General features: G+C 41.9%; 1 protein-coding gene across 2 annotated transcripts; it reads right to left on the bottom strand.

Moving 5' to 3' along the window:
* Positions 1-24,306, bottom strand: CTCF (CCCTC-binding factor). Of its 2 annotated transcripts, none has more exons than XM_086469605.1 (11): positions 24,238-24,306; positions 13,140-13,932; positions 12,376-12,546; positions 11,365-11,498; positions 9,760-9,880; positions 8,763-8,912; positions 7,187-7,347; positions 6,582-6,764; positions 6,048-6,183; positions 2,547-2,714; positions 1-1,556 (listed from the first exon to the last, which is right to left on the bottom strand). In XM_086469605.1, the coding sequence occupies exons 1-11, from the start codon at positions 24,289-24,291 to the stop codon at positions 1,375-1,377; spliced, it is 2,253 nt and encodes a 750-aa protein (XP_086325731.1). In that variant the 5' UTR covers positions 24,292-24,306; the 3' UTR covers positions 1-1,374. The 2 variants fall into 2 exon arrangements, with proteins under 2 accessions (XP_086325731.1, XP_009951678.2); XM_009953376.2 differs by lacking the exon at positions 24,238-24,306 and adding an exon at positions 23,257-23,304 and having other exon boundaries at positions 13,140-13,929.
* Between the last annotated feature and the right edge of the window lie 1,885 nt (positions 24,307-26,191).

Genomic DNA, 26,191 nt, shown 5'->3' with positions numbered 1-26,191 from the left:
TTAATCCATTATTATTTATTAGCTGTACAGCAGTATATTCTCCTTCCCAGCTTTCAAACCCCATTACATATTTTATAACAGTATTTTTTCCCCCCATGTTGGCTTCCTAAAATAATGAAAAATATCACACAGTACAGCTAAGTACAAAAATGCATCAACCTAGAGTCTGATAGCTAAACCGATAGCTCTCTTAAAAGCGATAACATAGAAGAAAAATTTGTTTGAAATCAGCAAGACTGAGGCTCTATAAAAAGCTTACATATTTTAACATGTGACAGTTTATACAGGCATCATTTGTATTTCACATTATTCCTTTTTTGTCTTTATCAAGAGATCCAAAATTGTATAATTACTGACCTATTAAAATTTCCTGGCCCAGGTTGAGGGCTGCAGTGACCCACTTATAAATCACCACTTCTGCCTTAACATAGGATTCATAAACACAAAATACAACTACAAGATAGAGCAAAGAAAATGTCGTGAAATTATAACTCAAAAAGAAGGTTAATTATACATGTTTCAAATGCCAGTTTTGTATGCTTCAAAGCCAGATTTCACATTTGGGTTTCTCTTGTTCTGCAAGCAATAGTCTGGGTATATCTCTACACGACTGGTTATCAACCGCTTTCCCAACATTTACACTCTATCAATTCTCTTGTTGCTTAGTTTGCAAGGAATTAAAATACTGGGGTTTCTTTAAACTGCATTTTTGCATACCTCTTAATTAATGGAAAAAGATTAAAATGTAAAAAAAAGTTATTTACAAGCTTGACCATTACAGAAATGCTTTGCAGAAAGCAAAGCATATTAAGGACAGAAACCAGTTGGAGCATGCCAAAACTACCGTGTGCAGCCGACTTGGAGAACCAGAGCGAGTCAGTGGGGAAAAGCAAAAAAACATTTTAAGTCTAGAACCCTCCCAAGTCTGCATTTACAGTTAAAAACACTACCGAGAGAAGGAGGCTCAAGGACTCTGGGAACTGGAAGGGCAAGTCCGGAGTGGTTTACCACATACTCTAGCCAAGGCTTCCACTTTTGTGTACTAAAACCTGGTGCATGTAAACATGGCCCTTGGACCAGCTTTACAATGCAGTTCATCAGCGTAAAACTAAATCAAGCATCTCACAGGAAACCCTCAGGGACTCCAAAATATTTCCTAACGTTCCATGATCCTGTAATGCTAACATAAACCAGCAAGTTCTAGTTAAATCACATTCTAACATCATTTTGAAGTTTTACTTCCCAGTATGTTTGGTAAAATGGTCTAAAATGATGCATTTCCCAAAGCCAAGAAAAAAGATAAAAGGAAAAATAGATTTGAGCCGCTTAAACACAGCCCAGGCCAGTTCAGTCAGCCAGCGTGGTCTTCCTCCATCACCGGTCCATCATGCTGAGAATCATCTCAGGAGTGAGGTCTCCATTAGGAGCTTCCACTACAGCAGGCTGAGCTTCCTCCTCTTCCTCTACTGTTTCCGCATCAGGTTCTTTCTTTACTTCAACTATAATATTTTCAATTTCACCAGTGTTCTGGTCTTCAACCTGAATGATTGCTGCAGCTAAAACGACAGAAAACAAAGGGGGAGGGGGGAAACAACAGATTTTTTTACTGGTTCCAGAGCTGGCCTGCATGCCCCACCAGACAACTTGTCAGTAGATACTTAGACTCTTCCACAGAAAGGGAAGGGGGGCCCACAACTCACATTTCCACATCAGTGGGGAGCAATTCAACCTGCCTCATTCATCCAAGTGCCAAACATCTACTTCCTAGCCCCTGTATGAAGATATGCTACCACTACAACAGTTCCACTACGCCTTCTGATATTAAGACATACGGATTTTGTAGAGTAACCAAACACCACCAGAGCGTTGTATGGGCATAAGGCAAAAATTCAAATTCAGGGGAAGCCAGTGACACTAGGGACAAATTCAGCATAAAATTTCCACAGGCTGTAAAATTCTAGGAAGGACACAGGCCACAGTGGTAGCACTGAACAGACAGGCAAGCCACTGGGGAAGCCATTACCCCTTGAAGGAACAAATTTGCTGCTTTGTTCCTAGAATTTATTTACTTAAGACTTTGCACAGTTACTGGTCTCTGTTCTTATGGAGAAAACTCAGTAGAGTTGAAACACCAGCCGCACTGATGCTATGCTCAGAACTACAGGCCTAAAGCCTGTTCATCCATGGTAACGCTTACAAAAGCCTACGTAGGCAAGAACTCCACAACGAACAGTTGCTTTACCAGAACTGCACAGTAGTAGAGACATCGGTGCAAAAAGCACTGAGCAGCTTGCACATCTATGAAATGGAATAATACTGAAGAAAAATAACATCCTCTCCTTTTAGCAATGGTCTGAAGTGGCTATGTCCCCTCACGACCAGGAAGCACTTGCAACAGATCTTATGCAAAAGTTGAGTTCTTAGCAGAGTAGAGGCAAGTACAGTCACCTACTTTTTAAATAACTCACTTGAGGGTAGCAGTTCTACAAGAACTGCCAAACCCAAGGAAAAAGCAGCTGTAACAGAAGCTTCAATTGGTGACTTACGCTGGGATTGTTTTGGTTGGGTGGCAGCTTTGCCTGGTGGTCTTCCTCTTCGTTTCTTACTAGGAGGTGGTGCAGGAGCCTCTTGCTCGACTTCTGGTTCAGCCTCAATTTCTACTGCTGTCTCCTCCTCATCTTCATTATCATCCAAATCTGGTTCGGCATTTTCCTCTGTAAGAAACATTATATCAGGTAAGTCTTCAGTTTAAACATGAATGGAACACATCCATCTACAGAGAACCACCATCAAATCCTCATCAAGGAGCCAACTCTGACAAGAAAGGCAGCAAACAAGGCCTTTGTCAAGAAGCTGGTGGCATAGACCGTTAGTCTGTCACCCTCATGTCTGAGAGAACAAGTTGTCCTTCCAAAAGCAAAAGGAAAACATAATTATGTTGGGTTATGTAACAGCTCCTCTGCACATCCACAAAGAAGGAGTTCAGCGAGACAATGGCAGGAGGAGGACCACATAATACACTGCTGGGCTGCTCCCAGGCCCATCAGAGGAGCCATCAACCCAAAGTCCCATTTGCACAACCCAGCAGGGTTGCACAGGGGTGCACAATGGAAGGTGGGAACCCAAATCAAGGTCTTCTGATGAACAAACATCTATGATGGCTACTCCCAGGAGAGACATCAGCCCCAGTATCCAGGTGTGAAACCCACCATGACGAGTTACAGGGAGCAGCTCTCCTGATCACCTTTCAGATTAAGGGGTATGGGGGAATTGTTGGCTGGGTTGGGACACACAATGGGATGCAGGGGAAAGGCAGTTTTGGATGACACAGGACTACTTATGGGATGATTAGGGCAGGGGCTGAGGTGATTTGGAGAGGAATAAGCGTGGAGAAAATGGAGGAGCAAGAGAATAAGAGGGACCAGTTGCAGGTAAGTACTGGTAGCAGCCACTACAGCATCTCTGTGAGAGGGATCCAAGAGCAAAAGTCTCCAAGCCCTCAAGAAACAGCAATGCCATACTTCAGCCCTTCTCTGTTAAGTAGATACAAAACCAGGGTAGCAGCTCCCAGACACCAGGATTTATGCCCAAGACCTCAAAATTCCAAGTTGAATAAGGCAGAATCATACAAACCCAGGGAGTTCTTAAGCATTATGAGTGAGCCGAGGTCAGCAGCCCACTCGCCACACTTTCCAGGGCCATCAACTTACAGTTTACCAACTGGTAACCGTGAGGATCTTTCCCAAGACCTCTCTTCAGATGGGTCTAATCCAGGGTATTTTATGAGGCCCTGTCTACTCAAGTTATGATGGCACCTCCCATTCATATCAACTCCTTGCACCTCATTGCATTCTGGAGCTGATGCCAATTCAACAGTCCTCACAGTAAGCTGTGGGGTTTTTTGCAACTTTTCTGTTGTTCACTGAGCTTATTGCTCTACTATTTACTCCTTAAAAGTAGTAGGTTAGCACCATCAACATGTTCACAATGCCCTGGGCAAAACCAAAGCAGACAAAAACTAGTAAGGTATGTCAAATAGGATAACAGTGTTTGGACAGCAAAATGATTGCCCTTAAATTTGTAAGGGCGTCCACTGCATCGAATAAAAGGGCCACTGCACGAGGCATATTTCTGTTTATCTGGCTAAAGGGGGAAAAACCTCCAAACAAACTGTCCCTTATGTACACTGAGGCAATCCATGGCATTATTTTACAGAGTCACTCAAGAAATATCCCCTTAGCCAAATTTCTTTCATTTATTGGATTTCTCAGACAGGTCCCACTTTTTTAAAGCTTCTTTACATTCCCCCCCTCAACTCAATGTCTACCAATGAACAGCCTGTCTCACGTTGGGCAGACAGGCCAGATGGGAGACAAAACTATCATTTGCTATTTGGTATTTTTCCCATTAGCACAAGGTCTGTTTCACCACGGCTTTGCTCACCATTTTTAGCTATCGAGCAGTTGCTGAAACTCGTGAAACTGCAGATCCAGAGATAAAACCAACACCAGATAATGCAGTTCTAAGAATGTGGTTAGGACCTCTTTCTTACCGCTACTCATCTCCCACTAGTCAATTCTTCACATTTATTAAATGATTCTGGCGGAACTCAACCTAGACTTGTAAACCCATCTGAGGCTGAAGGGATTCTCTCAGTAACGGAGTCTAAGCCACAACCACACAACGCTCATCATCGGTTCACCTAACAAGCACAACTTTTGACCAGCTTCCCCAAAAACCTGTTTTGAACCCCAACCATATCAACTAAATAAAATTTGAGTTTTTAGAATAGGCTAAACTCAGGAAGCCTACAAATCAGATATTGAAAGTTAGATACTCCAGAATCCCACATTTCTAATTACCTTCCTTCAAGGCAGTTATTTTACTCTCTCTGCCTCCACGGTCTTTTCATATTTTAAATGAACTAGTTGTACGTGCTTTATTCAACTGATTGTAACACATTTTTTCAAATACCTATACAAACATGAGTGTAAGCACTTATTTCTACAGAGTTTTTGCAGTCAAGGTTCGCACAAGCCGTTTGACCGTACTCATCCTATAAAACCTGTCTGCCACAAGAATTTCAGATACACATTCTTTAGCCAGAAAGATGCCTGTTCTCACAACCAACACCCCATGATTAATTACATAAAGCACTCCAGATAAAAGGCTAATCAGCAACACTGCTTCTGCAGAATCATCTTTGAACTGGTTGGTCTTGAGACTCTACTTGGGTTTTCCTGCTGAAGACATGACTAAGTCTTCCCTCTACCAGGAGGGAGGGCTATGATGGAATTTTTCCTTCACAAGTAGTACCGCAGTGAAGGTGATCACTACCTGTTTTAACAGTTTCTGCTGTCTCTCTGTTCTGGAGAACATTACAGACAGTAGCCACCCTATTACAAACTGCACCTAACCCATCTTCTGGCACATTGTCCACGAAGTCAGAGCCCCTTAGAAGCCATCTTCTCAATACCAGCATACATGCAAACACACGCATGAAGTGGAAGACACCACCAGCTCCATGACCCTTTAATTGTCTCAGCAGGCCCTTCACAACAGTCCTCAGATTGCCAGCACCATCTCCAGCATTCCCTTCGATGCTGCCAGCCCTCCCCCATAGAAGCAGCTGAGCTATTCAGCAGTGGAACTGTCTGGACATGCCACACGCTACTCAGCAGCGGTGAAGCAGGAGCATATACCATTTCACAGCAGCACATCACAGAGAACACCAAGTTTCTGAAAACATTACCAGAGAATTTCAGACACCGAAGGAACAGGACAGGAGCTGTGCAGTCCAGGCAAGGGGCATCAGGCAGTGTCTTTTCAACCGCTTTGTTGGGTAAGAGGCCCAGGACAGCAGAATCTGTACTACCCCTCAAAGGCAGTCACCTCTGTACTTGGCTACATGCTATCATTTTTTTACTTACCAACTAGATAAAGCCTCTCAAGTGCCAGAACAAACCTGCAGAACGGGCAAACTAACAGCTAAGAAACACAGTGAATCACAGGCCTGTAATTCTCAAAAGATACGAGCTGTTTCTTACCACTATCGGAGGAATCTTCTTTCTTAGACCGCATCTTCCTCTTTCGGCCACGTTTGCCCTTCTTTGTCTCTCCTCCATTCTCTCCTTCCCCACCATCTAAGCCAGAGCAGTTATCAGCATGTCTGGCCATTGTGTTCTACTCAGTGGAAGAGAAAAAACACAACTTGCATTGAATTCAAGATCAGATATTCTGGCTCTGTATTTTCAAAGACATTTATGGTAACTCATGTCTTTTCCTATTTTTTAAAAAAAAGGAAGACTATTTAGCAGAAATGGCTAAATTTCATTAAACTTATGAATAAAGCTACATTTTCACATTGCTCATGATGTCAATGCTATTACGTACTAGTACCGAGTTACACCAAGTCTCCAACTCTCTCTTCCTCTCAGAAAGAAGTGCTCTATTTAAAAGATCAGTACTGTGCCCTGTACCTCACCCACTGCCTTTCCTTTTGGGTAAACAGGTTCTCTCCACTCCCCCAAAGCCTCATTCCACCCCAAAACCCCACAATTCAAAACAGTCTATTCCCTTACTCTGCGAGTGAATGTTTTGCCACACTTGGAACAGACAAAGGCAGCAGGGACAAAGTTGGGATCGTGGTATCGTTTGAAGTGCATATCAAGGAGCTGTTTCTGACGGAAGGTTTTATCACAATGTCCACAGGCATAAGGCTTTTCTCCAGTATGGGTCCGTTTATGCATGACCATGTGTCGTTCCTGACAGGGACAGGCGAGACAGGAAAAGTAACTTGAGAACTCGGACATACGGATACAGAAGAACAAACATTCAACTAAAAGGAGGCCAAAACCTCATCCTTAATGTCAAGGACAGGATGATTCTGCAGGAATGTGAGAATATCTCGATTGATGATGTATTCAGTCCCAGATACTTCCATCCTATACGGACTCTTATCCTTTTGTCAACAGCCACATCAAGGTGGTGTCTTAGAAGCTACTCCTCCACAGGAAAGCACTACACTAGGAAGCAAAGGCCACTGAACTTTCCTTCACACCCTTCAAAAGATTTAGAGAGCTAACTTGATCTTGACAGCTGGTCAAACTTAACAGCTCAGATTTCCACTTTGTATTTTTAGCTCCTGTTCTAGCGCTCCCAAGGGGTGCCAGTCCCACCAGCTTACCTGTCTGCATGCATAATCGCACTGGTCACACTTGAAGCGCTTCTCATTCTTATGAGACTTTTGATGCTGTATGAGGGCATACCGCTCATGAAACACAGCATCACAGTAGCGACACTTCTTGCCCTGTTCGATGTAGGAATGCTGCTTTCGTAAATGAACACCTAGGAGCAAAAGAATTGGAGGCTTTCGTCACCATGGCTTTCCAAGGGTGAAAGACTAGCCTACAGTCCCCTCGGTGATCTTCCCTCCACATACTCTTGAGCTCAAGCCTGAAATAGTTCATTTAGGATTCAACTAAAAACTTAAAAGACTTGAAATTAAAAGCAACCAGAACAATTTCTAGGCAGAAAGGGCTTGTGCAAAAACTCCACCAAGTTTTTCCATGGGATTCTAGATCTGATTATTAGTTGCAATCTGTGCTGATACAGTACATTTGTATTTCATAACGTATCACTGTCAAATTAAAGTGTCTTGTGGACTGTTATATTTAAGAATACTCTGAATTGCCTGGATACAGCCAGAAGTCAGATAATACACTAGGGGGAACAGTATTTTCTGCAGGACTAAAAGTCAGATTGACAGGGCCAGAAGCCAACAAGGATACCAGGAGATAATCCCTGAAGGTTTTAGTCACTTCTTTAAAATCCTCCAACTAAGAGCATACCACAGCTGCACAAGGTAGCTTCGGGTAGCCTAAACCATTATTAGAAGAAAAATTCTTCATAGCTAACATCAGTTTTCCTCTGTTGTAAATCAGCTCGTTTGCTCCTGACATCAGCTGACTGCCATCCCCTCAAACTGCCTCTCGCTGCAGCACTTTACACTTGTCTTCACTGGAAGGGAGCCCGCCTTCCCATTACTTGGGTGATACTCTGTTTATAGACAGAAAGTTCTGCCAAATCGTGGCTTCTTCCTTCTCCTCAGCTGCACTGGGTGCGATATTATCTTTCACCTTCTTGTAGAACATAAAAGAGAGCTTTCCTGCTGCAATCACACTGGGTACTGCTCACTACATCAAGACTCTCCTACTGCAAGGACTGAGGGCTTTTGTGACAGATCAGTCTCACCTACCCTGTCTGTAACACACAGCTCCACATCCTGGAAAAGTACACTGTCTGGTCTAATTCAAACCTTTTAGCTTGATGAAAATATCTCTGCAGGAAACTTAATGTCCTCCAATGTGCAAGGAGGTCAAGCCAAGTGACCTTCTGTTTTTTCAGACCCCAATCCATACATAGTTGTAATCTCAGTCCGAGTTCAATAAATACCTCGCTTCAATGGGCCTGAGAACAGTAGCTTGTCTTGTACGCTTGGAAAACATGCTATGTTTCCAAATAAAAGAAACTGAAAATTCTTATAGCTTGCAGCAACTATTGTAAGCTAAAAGTGTGTATTACCAGCCACGGATCTAAGCTGGTGCTTCATGTTGTATCGTTACCAGAAGTATTAGGTTAAAAAAAAAAAAAACAAACACACCACACAAAACGACAACACAGCAGTCGAGTTACGCGAACTCTAATTCTGCGAAGTGTTTTGTAGAACCTTCACCAAATGGCCACTTCTGTGAGATACATACCCAAGTCACTCTTTCTCGCTATAACAGTATCACAGTGAGGACAGTGAAATTTGGCCACATTCTCCGTGTGCTTCTGCAAAATGTGCATCTTCATGGTACCACTCTGAGTGAAGCGAGCATGGCAGATGTAACATTCATATGGCTTCTCCCCTTCAGTCACAGAAGGAAAACACAGCACAAGTACTTTTAATAAAAGGAAATCTCACCAAGAAGCCCCAAATAAAACATCTTCTCAGAAACTTGCAACAGACAGCTAGTTAATAGAAACAGTAACTCTAGAAAGAGCTCTATAATGTCTCTTTCTCTAGAAGTTTCAGCTCCAGTATGTACCTTTCTACAAAGAGACTCATGTACAACCTTTAAACAAATTAGTTAAAATTGTTATCCTTACTCCGAGAAATGCGTGGAAGACCCAGACACAGGTTGCTGGAAGACAGCAAGTGGCATCAGGTTTTTTGGGGGTGGGCGTTCTGAACACCCATGTATGCAGGCAGGGGCATTTCCCCCCCCCCTTCAGTTTCAGCAACGTGATTAATTTTGCACTCAAGTAACATTCTGTACTAAAACCATCTCTATTTCTATTAAACAAAAAACCTAGGATCTTTATGAACTAACACACACGAGATGCTCTTGCAACTACAAGCAAGCACAAAACTGCAAATGGTTATAATCTTCAACTGGACGTGGAACCCTGATAATAAAAGAAGTTTCTTCTGTTCATACAGGAAGTGCCTGTATTTTATCACCTCAGAGTCAAACTGGAAATCAGAAGCCTCCAAGCTCATTTCTCAGTGCAGCAATTACTATCGGGTTATGAATTTAACAGCACGTACAAATCACAGTGCATCCTCTTCAGCTCCAGACTTTATCAAGGTTTTATATTAAATTACAGAACAACATTTCTTTTGCTACTTAAGTGTTAGCACACACTGTACGTAGCCTCAGCACTCTGACACTAAAACATAAACACCATGCTAAAAAAACACGGCATCAATACCAGAGTGGGTCCTCATGTGCCTCTTCAGTTTGTAGGTGTCCCTGCTGGCATAGCTGCACAAGCTGCACTGGAACGGACGCTCTCCAGTGTGAGAACGAATGTGGCGTTTCAATTTGCTAACCTGGAAGTCAAGAGCAAGACTGAAGTTAGCATTGATGAACAAGTCAGACTGCCAGAAGCACCAGAAATCAGTCAAGAGTTTAAGGCAGTCTATTTTTGTCTTGCCACTAACCCAAACAAGCACACTGCCACGTCATTTTTATACTGCACATAGCCACTCGCTCCTGCCCACTCTACTTCACCTCCCAGTCTCATTCCCATTCTGGCTTGATGCTTGTTCCCACATTCAGCACAGCCTGGTTTAGAGTCTTGTGCTCACCTTACTGGTATCAACCATCTCAGCATCTGAAGACACGCTAAAATGTGAAAGTATCCTGGAGAGACAGAAGAAAGTGTTCTGGGAAAGCATGCACCCAGGGGATGTTGCAGGGGGTTAGCGTACCCTGAACAGTGTATTTTTCTCCACAGGTTGCTTTCTTGGGTCCTCTCCAGTTACTTTGAGAGGGATTAGATAAATCATTTTCTTATTAAGAAACCCAAAAATCTAGTCCTACAATCAACAAGGTGACTTAATTCCTTTCCTCTCCTGCTTTTACTTAGAAGGTACAACCCCAGCTCAAAGGACGAACACAATGTTAAGGCCTTTTCTACTCCAGCCTGACCACACTGCTTAATCACCAACCGACACCTACAAAACACAGCATGAGTTTCATGTAAGGACCAACTTGGTTATTCTTTCCCAATTCACGCTACAAAAACCACTGCAACACAATTTATTCAGCACTCGAACCACAAGGCCTGGAATTACAACACTGCAGCCACAGTGTGGGTAGGAAAAAGAGCCCGAAGCCCCTACTCAAGCTCTCCCAACTGTACCCTTCTTCCACTGCAGACATCCCATGGGGGTTTTTTTTATTATTTTTTTATTATGTTGCTCATCATCTTGCTCAAATTCCCTATCACAATATAAAAGCTGTCCTGTAGCATAAGTAACAGTACTGCATAAGGGAGAGCATTCAAGGAAGTTTAATTTGCTTGACCAAATTAGACAACCACCCGACATTAGCAAAGCTGCTTTTCACCAATACTCAGGCAAAGGCTCATTAGTTTTGGCTACAGTCACCTCAATGGCATAAACAGATCATGTGCAGAACGCCCATTTCTAAAACGGGAGGGTCCCTCTAATCTGGAAGTACATCCTGCTGCAGCAAGAGATGGCTGCCTCCTTCAACATGCAGCATGCTACAATTCCTGCAATCACCTTAAAGGCCAAATAATTTAAGAAATAATAAAAACTATTGTCTGATGAGGACAGAGGAAATAGATATCACCTAGAATTTCAATGCTCTCAAACTGTTTTCTGACTAACTGAGGAAACCCCACCATTTGCTTCCAAGAGCAGATCTGATTTATAACTGGTTTTGCTCAGAGTCTTTTAAACAAATGGCCAAAAGAGGAAATGCCTAAGAACAGAGTTTATAGCAGATGAACAAGCTTTGAAGCGTACAAGGAAGCATCCAGTGCTGTAACAATTAACTAACATACCTCCACACTGGCATAATCACACATTGAACATTTGAATGGTTTCTCATGGGTATGTTTGTAGCGGCGATGCCGAACCAACTCTCCACTGGTCACAAAGGCCATGTCGCAGTCTGGGCACTTGTGAGGGCGAGTACCTAACAGTTTGCAGCAAAACCAGACGATGACATTCAGATTTAGTGACAAAAAAAAATATAATACAGGACTTTCTTTTAGTTTGGGGGTTTTACTGGGGGGGGGGGGGTGGGGGTGGGGGTGGTGTTTTGTTTTGTTTTATTTTAAGTGAATTAGCAACATTGCTTTCATGTTCTGAAAGACTACCTTAAAGCAGCAAATACAAGAGTCACAATTTTTGTAAAACTAATGAAGATCTTCGAGAATTAATAACCTTATTAACAGACTCATTTTTGTATCACTTGGTTATTTACAAATTTCAAACCACCCAGTTAGACCTAAGTATGCAGAGGAAACGAGGGATATGAATTACACTTATTTTCTGCAGAAAGGTCACAACAAGCTTAAGTTTAGTTACAGTTCAATTATCTGTAGTTTTATACCAGAAACTTTAGCAAAGAGCAACAGAAATGTGCTACAGTTCCCAGTCCAGTTTATAATCTGTTACTTGGGGGTTAGATTTTTTTCATTATTTTCAATTCCCTTACATTTAGCTCCAGCCTCATTCTCATCTTGCTTTTCTGCAAGCAACAGCAGCAACACAATGTTTAGGACACAAGTACTAATGCCCAAGACAAATGGAACATTTCTGTAAGTTCAGGCCATCTCAGATCAAGCACAGGATCAGTTTTATACCTGTGTACAGGACAAGCTCTGCACCTGACCTGGCAGAAAACAACTGCATTCATGTCAGAAGCCACCAACAGCACTGCATGGTTTCTTCCTTTTTAGCTTGTTCCGCAAGAGGAATTAGATTCAAGATAGGTCCATCCTGGGTTTGTATCTGTTCTAACGACAGAGCAGATCCTACAAGAACATTCTACGCAAAAGCAAGAGTACCTGTGTGAGTGTTGAGGTGGTTCCTCAGCAACGTGACGGTCCGGAAAGCCCTGCCACAGAGGTGGCACTTATGTGGTCTTTCATCAGTGTGGCTTTTCATGTGGCGGTCCAAGTTGGAACGACGTGGACAAGTGTAACTGCACAGTTCGCACTGGAATGTCTTCTTTACACCTAGCCATGAAGGAAATCATCTTTACTCTTGACAGTACTGGGGTCTACTGCATAATGCAAGAGATCAGTAGGGAAAAGGACAGATTCTTGGAGGTGTAGCTACTACAGGGAACCATCATGTACCATTAAATCCAACTGCATACCCTGAGGAACAGTCATTGCCTATGGCTGGCTTGGCTTCAATTTTTTTCATTAGTATGCCAGCACTCAATGTTCCTTCTCCACTTTAAAAAGGGTTCCTTAACTTACAATTTTAAGAAAAGTCAAACACACCAATTGCTGTATTTTGCACCATCTACCTTACCCAGCAACTGGTTAGGAAAAAACCCACAGAACTAACACTGCTGGTTCCCTATGTAAACCACGTGTACACAAGCGCTTACAGAAGAATCTTTTCAGTTGTAGTTACATGAGAAACCTAATGCCACAGCATTATACTCAAGGAAAATGAGCTCCTTTATAGTCTAGGTGGAGGAGGTGGGAGGTTTGCCCAAGAAACAACAGAGCTGAGCTCTAGTATCACTTCAATCATATTGCAAGGTCCCACCATAACACATACATTTCCAAAATCCGCTTGCAGATGCGGAGCTTACCTTTCTTTTTAATTTTTGTTGGCTTAGGTGGCTTCATATTGCCCACCACCTTTTCTGCATTGACCTCAGACAACAAACCCTCCTGCTGCTCCTCTTCAAAGTCGTACACAGAGACATCCACATCTTTGCCTTCCTCAGTGTAGCGAAGCTTACTCTTTTTGTTTTTCTTTGTTTTTTTGGCTGGTGGCTGATAGTCTGGATCTTTTTGCCAATTGGGATCTTCCTGTGGCTGAAGTTCACCTTGTTCCAGTGTTTCCACCTCACCATTTGCACCCACTTTCACTACTTGGAAGCCTTCTGGTAAAGGGAGGGTGTGACAGATCATGGGCTCTCCCTCTTGCAGGCCTCCTTTGGAAACCTCATTTTCATAAGCTCCCTGAAGTTCTTCCACAGACGTGGTGGCAACAGGTACAGTCACTGGTACAGGTACTTGGACCAGCTGAAGCTCACCAAGGTTTATAGGCTGTTCTTCCATATTAACAACCTGAAGTGTTATGATCTGTGTGTCATCCACCGTGGCCTCTGTTTCTTGAGGCACTGCACCTTCCATTACTTCGGTTTTCATTTGAAGAAGAGTTGGGTCCAGCTGTTCCATCATCACCATTTGCACACCACTGTTGACATCCTGCACTACTTCACCTCCATCTGCTTGGTTTGGTGGTATATGACAAGCATCATCCTCCTGCCCACCTTCACGGCGTCTTTGATACGTTTTTCTCTCTTTCCCTTTAATAAATGTTTCCGATTCCTCCACAAGAGCTTCGACTGCCTCACCTTCCATTTCACTTTCCTGCTGTAAAAACAACAGAATGAATGCTGCACACCATCCAACGCATTTTAACTACTGCACAAACCCCACAAAGGGACAAGTGGCCTAACTGAAAACAACTGGCTCAACAGCAGCAATGTATTCTGACTGTATTCAGAAAACAGGATTTGAGAACTGTAGGTCTCCACTAGCCTGTTACCACTGTAAACCAAGGCAATCGCAGACCGCTGCCTGAAATGAGACAACTGTACCGGTTTCTTGGAAAGGAAGGAAAGCAAGGAAGAGAGATTAAGTGATATGCATGTTCCCGTTTCTCAGAGACCGTAAATCCCACAGGCAAGATGTACAGCAGTATTATTCCTTATTGAGCTTGTTTAGTCACCTCACATAGCTCAGCAGTATCAGAGGCAGTCTTTGGTTGTAAATTTTAAAGCTACAAAAATAAGATACTGTTAAAAGTAAAAAGCCAACTTTAAAGCAAGTATTACATTTGAGAACTGGAGAACTTTTCCAGGAAGAAAAAGCACTAAGAACCAAGCACAAGAACTTAAGTCTCACTTGCTTCATGTCAAACAACTACTGTTTCCTGTATGTTTAAACTTCTCTGAACAACAAAAATAAAAAGGCTATAATCGAGTTAGTCAAGTATATTTACAAGAAATATAATTTACAAGAAGCAGCCTGGAGTTCAATTCCTGCTCCCACTTTGGGCACCGCCTGGCCCCTCAACAGAGCACAGGATGATGCAGGTGCCCTCTTCAGGCCGAATGAGCTGCAGCAGGCAGACAAGGCTTAGGTAGAATTTTACTTCTATTTAAACGATGCGAACTCAGGGCTGGCAGACTGTAACAACTTCTCATAAGATCTAGGTTAAATCTAGCCACATGGCCATACACGACCAACAATACTGAAGCTCAGCATTTAGGTAGGCCTTAACTAACTCTGAAAATAGCTGCATACAAGCATAACATTGAGATTCTCTTCCTCCTCAGACCATCTAGCATTCCTCTCTGCAGTCAGGGTAAAACATGAAATTCCTGTATTCTCATTCTCCAGGAAAGTTGTTTCAAGGGTAGTAACAGCTAAAAGAAGTTACCATTCTGCAGCTTTTTCCCCAATTGAAAATAATAAAAATCATAGTAAAGGAGCATTCCGTAAGTCTACCTCTGTTTCAGGTGGTTTACTTTGGAAAAATGAAAGCAGATCCCATAACCGTGTCAAATACAATCCTTACATCAGGATACAATTTATTATATATGCCTCAAGTGTTAAAAAGCTACCAAGGTCAATTCTACTGCTGAAACAAGTAACAAGAATAGCTGTTTCCTTACAAAGCTTGTGATAAAGTTCTGATTCCAGCCCCAGGTGTGGTAAGGGACTTCCACGTCTTCCTATTAGATGACTGGCTTCTCAGACCATTTAACCTGTCTCGTGAACTCAACACATCTCACGTATCATACTACTTTCAAATACCTACACTTAATCTTGTGTACTCTTTTGAAATACACACGCTTACACACGTAAACGTGAAACACAGCTGTCAGTCTTCATTAGCTTGAAGAATTACAAGACATGTAATTGTTGTTATTTTTAGAGAATCCTTGCTTTTACTCTATTGCCTTTTCTAGTATCCTCCACTTTTGTTGTGAGAACAATATAGCTCATATTGTTCTTCAGCCTGCTCAGACTAGGGACATCTAGTAATGTGCAGCCTTGATAGTCATTGTGTCCTGGGCAGCAGCAGTCTCCAGGGGGCACCAGATACTCAGAAATACTGACAGATGGCTTCATGTGCACTCCTTGCAGGGATCCGGCCTCTCCTTTTCCTTTCCCACCCATTAGCTTTTCAAGTCAGCACAAATCCATATGGGCAAACAGCTGAAGTACACAAGATGATGTAAGTACTTAACACTAGCCAGCAGGCGATCATAATGGAGCACTGGTCTTTGGCCTACAGCAACTGCAAAACAAATCAGAGCAAACTGTTTTTCAATTATCTGAAGTATTTGCAGAGAGAGAGGACAAGCCTCTTCAGGTGAGCAAAAGTCACTGAACAAGGAAAAAAAAAAGGACAGAGCTGAACAAAATATAAGAATGTGGTAAATGGAGGAGGGGGGAGTTGTGTAATAACAAAGAATTTAAGATGGAGGGAAAAAATGGCAAAAGCCCATCTGCACACACATGCACATGTTTACACCCCTCTTTGTGAGCATCCTTTGAAGAGAATCTTGCCTGCAGGCATTTAGTTGGTCTGGGTGTAAGCGTGTGTTCCTAGCCCGGCAAACCATCCTGGCATATGCCAAATTCTTCATGTATGTGAGTGCCCTGTTCCTTGGTGGACACAGGATTTTCTGGTGTGTGAGTCTGAGATGGTGCCTTCCTACCACTGCGCTGGAGGACCTGCTTCTGCAGGATCCTAGAGGGCACTGGCAAATCTGGGCTTGTTGGCTTGCTTTCAGGTGACTCGGCAGGCTTGTTACCAACTTTGATATTGGCAATTAATGTGAAGGTTCTTATGAGAGTCCCACCTCTGCTCAGAGCTGCCTGTGGTTGTATCAGGGTTACTGACTTCAGCTCTGTTCCTCTACAAGGCACCAAAATGGAATTGCATTAGCTTTGCAGATGGGCTTTTGCCACTTTTTCCCTCCATCTTAAAAGGAGTGTGTCTTAGCTTTATTGAATCGCTGTAAGACACCTCTACCTCTTCCAGCTCCCTCTCTTACCTTAGAGATGCTTATCCCTTACCCTAGAGTTACCTGTGCTACTCACAACCATCCTCCTGCGAAAGGCAGAGCCCGGCGCAGCACGGCTGTCCTCCAGCGGCGAGTGACACGCACTGCAGCGGGGCAGCCTCCTGCCACCTCCTCTTTCACTGTTCTCTGGTTCACTCTGACTCAGACCTCCTGCACTCCAAAATTCAGCACGCTGATGAGCATTTACTCCTGCCTATTCCATGCTATGCACTACAGTCTGTTCCCTTCAGTAAAAGTAAATTAATCTGAAAACGAGTTTTTAAACCAGGCTCTTGCCAGCAAGGGAAGTGTTACAGCATTTAAAAAAAAAAAAAACCCAAAACCTAAAAACCAGATTATATTAACAATGTACCATAAAAATACATAAATACAAAGGAGAAGTCTTGACTGATGTCTTGACCAGCTCAAAAGTCTTACCAAGCTGGCAAGATTTCTTCCCAAGAAAATGGATTTTCAAATTAAAACACTTCTACAACTGGCAGGACACAGGATGGCCTCTAAACTTGAGAAGAAAGGGAGCAGACAAAATGTACGGGCTCTTTCCTACGAAGTGTGCTCTCTGGAAAGACTCTCCATCTCTGTTGTGGTGAGCTTCATGCTGCCTGTCCATGCCATTTCTCAATCACTCTGTCTTAAAGTATCTGCTAGCTTTTTTCCTTTCTCTATTTTTTTTTTTTAAACTTAATCCTTTTTTTTCAAAGTGGGCTTTAGAGGAAAGTTTTACATTTATTGGAGGAGTCACCAGAAAATATCATCAAGTCTGTGATGCGATCCTGCAGCTTGCTGAGGATTTTCCATTTCCACTAACTTTAACAGAAACTGATCTTCCTCAACTTCTTACAGATTTACACTTCTAGACATTACCCAGCCAAGTTCTGAGAAAAAGTTTCCGATATTCCAGAGAACATGCGCTGTTTGCAACAACTAAGACCATTACAGAAGAACACTAGGAATAAAAACTGCTGAATATTTTTGTCTTACCATTCTTCCAACCTTTTATTTCTGACTTTTATGTTCATGTTCAGCGCTCTTCCTACGAGTTACTGTACCTTATACCAATAGCTTAGTTCCACAATGACTGAATCTAAAAGGGAAATAAAGCAGCAGGTTAACAGAAGATGATTTGGTAAACCAAGACTGAAAAAAAAGGAGAGAACCTCCAGAATAAGGAGAGTGACCAAGAAAGATCAAAGAATGTCTGAAATCAACACCACAATCCCCAGTAACAGCTCAAGCTAGCCTTCACATACATGCTTGCTCAAGGGGCTCTACCAACTCAAATTAGAGATACTGAGTCACTAAACAGCTCAATGCACTGCAATCCAATTAGCCAGGTAAAAAGTTGTGATGTCCAAACCGACCTAAACTTTCGCAAATAATTGAAGGGCAGCTCATTTGAAAAACTGAAACAAGCAGAAATGAGCTGCGGTATACTTCTGACACACCTGACACGTTACTCCAACAAAAGGAATCAAAAGGTTGCTTGAGATCAAGTAATTAGACGCCAACAGCCCTACAAACTGCAGCAAGGAGAAAGCCTCAGCCCAGCTACAATACAATGTTTTGCCATTCTGGGTCCCTTTCAAAAGCCTCACACTTAACGAGGAAAGCATTCAGCTTGAAGTTATAAACTCATAACATTCAGGAACACAATTTAAGAAAGCTTCCAGTACAGCACAGCTGATAAAACTCACATCAACGCAGAAAGACTGAGACACATAGCTTTCAATTAATCCAGTCCTACAGCAGCATTGATCTTAACTGTAGGAGCACTAAGGACTACTTGCCGTAGACATCAATGCAGACAGTATAAACCCAGAGACAGATGTTTATATATTAGGATGGCTAGTGCCATTGCATGTTTTTCTAGCTGGATCATTTATAATAAAGCTACTGTCAAAAAGGCATTTGCCTGCCTCTCAGGCAATGCTAAAAAAAAAACACCAAACCCTGAACTGCATCAAGCCTCATGGACCAAGTAACAGCAAAATACTTATTTTTTGCCAAACAAGGCACAGTCTCATTAAAAACTGCGGGACATTCAACGCAATTGAAAAGGAGATTTAGTGCTGTAATATACAGTTCACTTGAGGAAAAAAGTAAAAAAATAAATCAATCTAAACAATGCTAGCTGTCAATAAATTTTTGGAATTCATAAGACAATTTCAGCCACTACATTAGTGCAAGCAAAAAACCCACCCTGAGACACATTCAGACTTTGAACTCAAGTCAATCCACATACACATCCCACTCCAAATTGTCATGGGCTTGACACTTACGGATTAGCCACTCATTAAAACTGATAAAGGGGTTGAAATAAAGCCTTATGTTACAACATGGAAAACTTCTGTTGCTCCTGCATACCCTTGAACCTTTGAAAGCTGAAGAGAGGAATAAGCAAAAACTTCACCTAAGAGTCTACAGTTATGCAGTATTTCTGCCACCTAAAGCAAAAGAAAGATTTTTTTAAAATACATCCAACATGGTTTATGGACAAATGGGCATTTTTTTCTTTTTTTTTTTTTTCCTGCTTGCAGTCAATGTGTATGGCTATGAAAGTATCTAAGGACATTCAAAGATGCAGAATAACTGCAGGAGCACTTGGCCATTCTCCTTCAGCTTTTCCTCCAGCAGGGCTTCCCTGATAAAAGATGAACATGGCATGAATGTAACTTTTTCTAAAGCCAACAGGCATACATAAAACACCATACATTAAGTATGGCCTTTCCTAGCACTGCTCTTATTCACTACAATTGCTCCCAATCTACTGGGCACAAGATGGGCAACAAATCCAGAATATAAACTAGGTGTACACGCAACCTCTTCTTAAAGATCTCCCCTCTCAGTTTAAAAACACGCCATTTCTTGTTCTCCACACAGTGTGGCACTAGAATCAAAAAATCCTGGCACAATCTAGGAAGCGCTAGGAAGATGCTTGAAGTGCTCTGTGTAGGGCCACACGCCCCCAAACAGAGTTTGCTTGGTCTCAGCACTTCAGCAACACAGCTATACAGCTTTTGAACTCAGGGTGGTTCTAGAAGTAGTTCAGCCATGGTGCTACACTCAAGGGAAGAGGCTCAGCTGGATCCAAACAGACTAGCAGTGCATAAAGCCAAACACCCATAGGTAATCCAGAACTCAGATTATACAGAAAGACTGAAATTCCATACTAGGTTCTCATCCATTTCTGGGGCTAAGTGCCCACAGAAATACTGAAAATTAACAGGGGTAGAATTCCTTAAGCATCCAATTATAAATAAGAGTTGCACAAAAGCTTAAGAATTTTGTGTTGAATCCTTCAGGAACAGGTGAAAGAGGGAACCAACTGTCACTTTTTTTTTTTTAAGAGATAAGCCTAGGAACATGAAACCACTTGACAAGGCTCACAAAACTTTAAGGAACAGGTAGCATCCCATGAACAACTTGGGACAGGACATTTTCATGGTGCTACCACATGCAAAACACAACAGATTTACTACCAACAGCAGAAACTAGAAAGCTGGGATAAGTCTCTTTTATTAAATCATTTTCTCATGCTGGAAACGTAAAGCTTCCATTTGCCTACTGCATTAAATTCTGTATCCACTGGTTATGACTGCTACAGCCATCTCCAGCTGTTTTCTCATCTCCTCCTTGCCACTTACTATGCTGTCACTGAAAACAAACAAAAAATCAAATACCCTACTTCACAAACAACTACTACAGCTTTAAATTAAAAAAAAAGTCTCATTAATCCACTATTAAGCAATTACTTTGAGAAATATTTTAGCATCCCAGAGACAGTAAGGAAAAGTAAAAGCAAGAAACCTAAAACAGAAGAGCAAATTTCATCATGGATTAATAAATGCATGTGCTTTTTCTGTGTATGAGAAGGGGCCTGTCAATGGGAAGAAGCTCCAAGAAACATGTAAACAAGCTACAGGAATGACAGCTGCAATTGCAAACTTATAGTTGCAGAAGGATAGTTTCCTTAAGCAGTGACTCTGCAAAGGGATCAGATGCAGACAGCCAGCTTCGGTAGTGCCTCAAGTCCTGTTGGTGGTTACCTAACCGAGGTAGACATCTGTGCTAGAAGGCTGGCCTCCCTCCCTAAACAAGGCAGGGAGAAGAGTACATTCTTCCAGAGTGTGATTCAAAGCTTTTAGGTGGATCCCTACACTAAATTACTATCTAAAGGAACCCACCTTTCTCCTCATTAAGCAGACAGAAGACCAGATTCTTAACTTGCATAATGGTTTCATAATCCCTGTAAGATAAGAAAACACAGCGCTGCTGCCCAAAGAGCTGCTCTCACCTTTTCCCCTTCCTTCGCATTCACAGAACAACCCCCTCACCATAATGAACTTGATCAAGAACTAATTCCAGCTGAAAACTAATGCAAGCAAAACCAGTTATTTATATTAGTTCATAATGAAACATGTTCAGTTCCTGATCTGATCCCCCACACGAATGCTTGGGCAGACAGAGGTAAGGTAAGGGAGCAGATAAGAGTGCCAGGGCCACCTGCAGCAGCAGCTCCAGCTTAAAGCTGTCAGCAAACCACAGCACCAAGACCTCGTATCCCAGAAGCTAGGTGGCTACACTGAGCTGTGTCCCTCCACTTCGTGCCATCCTGCCATCCACCAAGTACATTATAGTGAAACTGCTTTCTCTCAAGCATCCTGCCACCCTTTGGGTCACAGCCAGCTGGTGAGTGCCTTCCTGTTTAAATTCAATAGCCCTTAACTGTGATCAAACCCACACACTACTATTTTATTCAATTAGTTGATGATTGTGAACCAAAGTTACCTTTTACTTACACTTATGTGAAGGTAGCACACTCTGGGCCAGACGTTATCAAAAGTAATCTTTACCTTTTACCCATATGAACTCGAAGGAGCACAGCCAGGCCATCTCCCCAGCTACAGGACATTCATTACCCACAGCTAGCTTGGTGTAGAATTAGAATCAAAATACATCCTGTGACATTTCTACAACTACCTTCAGCCTTTTTTTCTTCTCCCCCTTTTCTCCTTTTCCTCTCCTTCTGTAACCTACACAAAAGTAATCTTCCTAGTTGCTGATCCTGCCCAGGGATCTCAGCAGAGCTCTTTCAAACATTCATCATGTCTCATGAAATTAATTCAAAGGGATGAGGACCTTCAGTCAGCACTGACCCTTATTTTTCAGTTAGCGAGTAGCACAGACCTGTAGTTTTCTGCAACTACTCAGGATAAAGTTAACCTGTTACTTTGGATCAAGAACTCGGGGGAAGACATGTGCAAGACATGAAAGCTGAGTATATATACAGGGTCCCCCAGCAAGACAGAAGGAAACTCAACTCCGTATCTTTCCTCAGCTGTCTGCAGAACGAGCTCCCTCTTAATCCTCACACCTGACAGTGGCAAAAGGCCTCAGAAACACAGCTCTTCACAAACTAATACAGCTAATTCTGCTGTAATAAGCTGTAGCCTACAATGGAGAGGAAAGCATAATAAAATAAGATCAACTGCTCGAAACTTGCATCGTGAAGAAAAATAAATTACTGCAGTTACTGACAACATATTCCACATGCACTCAAGTCACTTGGGCTATAACTAACTTTTAATTTGACATGGTCAGCCTTAATTAAGAAAGCATTTCTTCTAGTAGAAGCATTTAGCTTTATTTCTCGAAGTATGATTTTTTCCCTTGTTTTCCTTTTAGATTTGGAGAATTAAAAGTTCTATTGAGAAGGTAGTAGGGACAATTTTAGTAAATATTCTTGTTCTTAAACCTTGTTCCATTCCTCCTATCTAACATCCTTTTAAACTTTAGTCTAAATCTTCCCTATTTCTTCCACCAACTACTAGTGCAGTCTCACTAGACGACACTAGGTCTTTAATCACACACAGAATTCTCTGGTGAAAGTGGGGAAATTTGAATTAAATATTTCCATATCAACCACTTTTTAAAATATATTAAAAAAGGAAACATTTTTAAGAAAGCTATTTTTTTGCTAACCTGACATTTCACTTCAAAAGCCATTTTATCAGGTGTAAAATACAGAAATATTTACACTTTAAAAGTAGCAGACTAGTTCATTTTCAGCTAATGCTGGATCATAAAACTAATCAGTCCCTCCCTTTTACAGTTCTTCGTAATATAAAAGTGACCAAGGAGCTCACAAAAGACCATTGAAATACTTGAAGGTAATAAATTGAGAACAACGGAAAACTGTTTCACATTCAAACAGCCTGCAAAATCCACCGCCACAAAACATAAAGTCTAACATTTTAGGTAGATACTGGAGGAGGTTAATACTTTTATCAACAAGTATTTGAAGTCATTTTGCCCCTCACACCTTAATTTAGCCTTTCATTTAGGCTATCGGCAAACTGCTAACAGCAAAACAAAGGTGTTTCTTCAAAATCAGTCTGACCAGACAGAGCAGGGTTCTTTGGCCATCTGATGCAGTGTGGCATGATAACAAAACAGCAACACCGGACACTACCACACCTGAAGAGAGACCAGTGCAACAAGTTTCATGGCATTCTGGAGACTTCATAATGAGCTACAAGTATTTGGATTTTGTTTTCCTCTAAGGCTTCATCTAGATGAACAGGTATCAAAGAACAAACTTTCGGGGAACAGCTATTCCTTTCATCTTTGCAGGAGTACTCATTAAATACCAATACTCCACCTGGACAAGGGAATTCAGGCTTCAAATCAGAAGAGCACAAAGCGCTCATCCCTGGGATGGTAACACAGGTCCTACCTCATGAACAACAGCTACCCATGCGGTAACTATTAATCACCTCACAAATTACACCCTGATGTATGCAGGAAAACTGAAGTCACTGCTAGTTAACTTAATGTTAGGCTGTCAAATGTAGAGTTGTAGCTTACTGTTGTTGCAGCAAGGACAGGAAATTCCAGGAGAGTTCTGGAAACACCTTTGGCAGAAGGGTGGTGGACAAACCTGGAGCCTAAATTAAGCCATCCTTGCTTTTGAATTACAGAGAAGTTCATTAGTAAATGCTGGAACAATGTAAACAGAATCAAAGCCAGGTGAACCCTAAAGAGTGGCCCTCATGCTGAAATTTTAAGCAATTTAATCCATTTTATACACACATCCAAGTCATTCCAAACATTCTCAAACACTGAGCCCTAGAAGTGCCATTACAATCAACCTTTAAAGCAGATGAAGCAAGAAAGTTACAATCTCAGAAAGGCACTCGACCTTGGAGCCAAAAAACCTTTCCACCAGGATCAAGGTCTCATTTTCAAACACACTGACTCTGTCAGAGAAACCATCCCTGCCTTTAAACTGCCCACTCATTCCCACCCACATCGCCCCAACTACTCCTCGTGTTAGTGCAAGCATTTCTAAGACTGCAGCTAACTGGTCAGGAAACTAGTCCAGGCCAGAACTCACCCAGCCAAAAAGATACTTATTTCCATCCAGACCAGGTCACTGGTGTGCCCAAACACTCAGGCCAGCTAAAAGAGAAGCATGGCAAGGGGGTTTCTTCCAGCACAGTGTAAGCTTTAAGTGTTCAGGAAACTACTGCCTCGGCATGGAACGCATACCACACTTTGAAACCCCTTAATTTACATTTATGTTCTTGACGCTTCTGCACTTCTGCCTGGACTGACTTGTTCTCTTCATGCTGGCTATTCTTCATTCAGCTCTTGATGTCAGAACACACTCTGGAACAAAACAGATGAGTCGTACTAGTGAAACTACATAAAAGAGAAAGGGAAGAGAAGGGGGGGGGGGGAAACAAAACAAAACTGTTTGAATGTTTAATGGTTGTTCAACAGAAAATGTTTAGCCCCCACACCTCTAAGAAGAATAGCACTGATAACTGCTTGAGGACCCCTTCACTTATCAAAAAAGCATTAAACAAAACCAAAATACTATTTTAATCAGCTTTAATACTTTACACCAGGAAAAATGAACTCACTTTAGAGACTCCTCTCTACCTCTTCTCAAACCCTTTGGCATTTACAGTCCTTACCACCTAAAAAACTCTGTATGCCTCATGTCAAATTAAGAGTGCCATATGACATTTTCCAGCTGGTTATGCCTACTTCAGACAGCCTTTTTCTCCTGTGCAATACCAAATCACAACAACAATGCAGTTTTTATTGTTAAGGGGTGTACATTAGAGTAAATATAACCCGTTACATACTGTTGATGCAGCTAGTCACACTGTCAATGAAGTAACAAAATCAGCTTTAACACAATTTTAACCTTGTTACCCTGAGGAAGAACAGCCTCAGCTCACTGAGAGTTGTGAAGCAAGTTTCATTACCCTTATCAATTAAGAGCTTAAAATATTCACATTTACAGAACTAAAATATTTACAGACAGCACATCATTTCTCATCTCTAATCCTTTTCACTCCTCAGTGTGCACACCTGCTAAAAACCCTGGCAACAGTAAGCAACTCCACAGGAGTAGTTCTCAAGCGAGGCACATATTCTTGCTGCATGCAGTGATGCAGGCCAAGCAGTGTTGAATTTCACACTAGTTCTAGTTGTACGCTCTTTGAATTTAAGTTCTTCGCCCCCCTGGTTCTTCTGTCATTGATTTAGTACAAGGCACTCAAATCTGGATTCCGGCTGCATTTTTCCCTTGGCAAGACTATTTTTAATTGTTTACCAGCTCCACAGAGCACTACTGATAAGAAGTTTGTTGGAGCTGCAGATGCTGAATGATACTGAGCTTTTAAAAAAGCATGTGGAAGTGATCTCTTTATTTAACACTTACTCTGTAAAAATCACGTTACACACATTCATTGCCCAGAAAAGGGGATGCTCAGAGGACACGTGGGGCGTGCTCCACTGCTAAGGACACATTAGGACCACTGATGCAAGTTCCATCCTTGCCAGGTTCTGTGCTGGTGACAGCTTGCACATAGTGGTGGTGGGCATGTGAAACAGTTGCTGGTGGTAGCTAAGTTTTTATTCTTGACTTGTAACCCTGGAGAAGACTACCATTTCATAAAACTTAAACTCCAAAATTAAAACAGGAAAGCCTTAAGAGTGAAGGACTTCTCCATTCAGAAGACACTTGATGCAAAGCAAACAGCTCCCACATGGAACTGTATCTCAGAAGTTTTGTCACTGGATGAAACACAGCAGCACTCTTCAACAGAACGCTTGATTGAATGGAAGCATCCTTTTATCTACCACTGTTCTTTTATCCTAACTTTGGTTTTCCTGAAATTGTGAATTAAGAAATAAGTCTCCTTCCAATTTTCAAAACCTAATCTTCTGCTTGGCAAATGACTTAACAGTGGAGAGATCTGTTTTGAATATTGTACCTAAGTCCTCAGTAGGGGAAAAGAGAAACAAAACAATAATAGTTGTAGTTCTTTTCTACACTATAGCCAACACGAATCCAGAATAGTTTACAGGGGTATCTGCAGATTATAACTGATAGTGAGTTACTGCAAGGCACAACCATCACGCTTCTCCTTTACAAGGTATTGACTCTGCTTAAGGAATAAGTTACTGGAGATTTTAAAGAGATGTTTTGAACTAAGCAGCCCAGACACTGC

Source organism: Leptosomus discolor, chromosome 8 (assembly GCF_034619465.1).
Source record: "Leptosomus discolor isolate bLepDis1 chromosome 8, bLepDis1.hap2, whole genome shotgun sequence".
NCBI classification, from domain to species: domain Eukaryota; kingdom Metazoa; phylum Chordata; class Aves; order Leptosomiformes; family Leptosomidae; genus Leptosomus; species Leptosomus discolor.
The sequence above is the reverse complement of the archived record's forward strand: the minus strand, read 5'-3'. Positions and strand labels throughout refer to the sequence as shown.

Bases quoted from the DNA above. Each gene is read 5' to 3' on its own strand.
- CTCF (XM_086469605.1), bottom strand. From the start codon at position 24,291: ATGAAGAGAACAAGTCAGTCCAGGCAGAAGTGCAGAAGCGTCAAGAAC. The intron at 6,184-6,581 runs GTAAGGGAATAG...TCCACTGAGTAG, and splicing joins GCAAAACATTCACTCGCAGA to AACACAATGGCCAGACATGC. The intron at 1,557-2,546 runs GTAAGTCACCAA...CTGTCGTTTTAG, and splicing joins CCAACCAAAACAATCCCAGC to CTGCAGCAATCATTCAGGTT.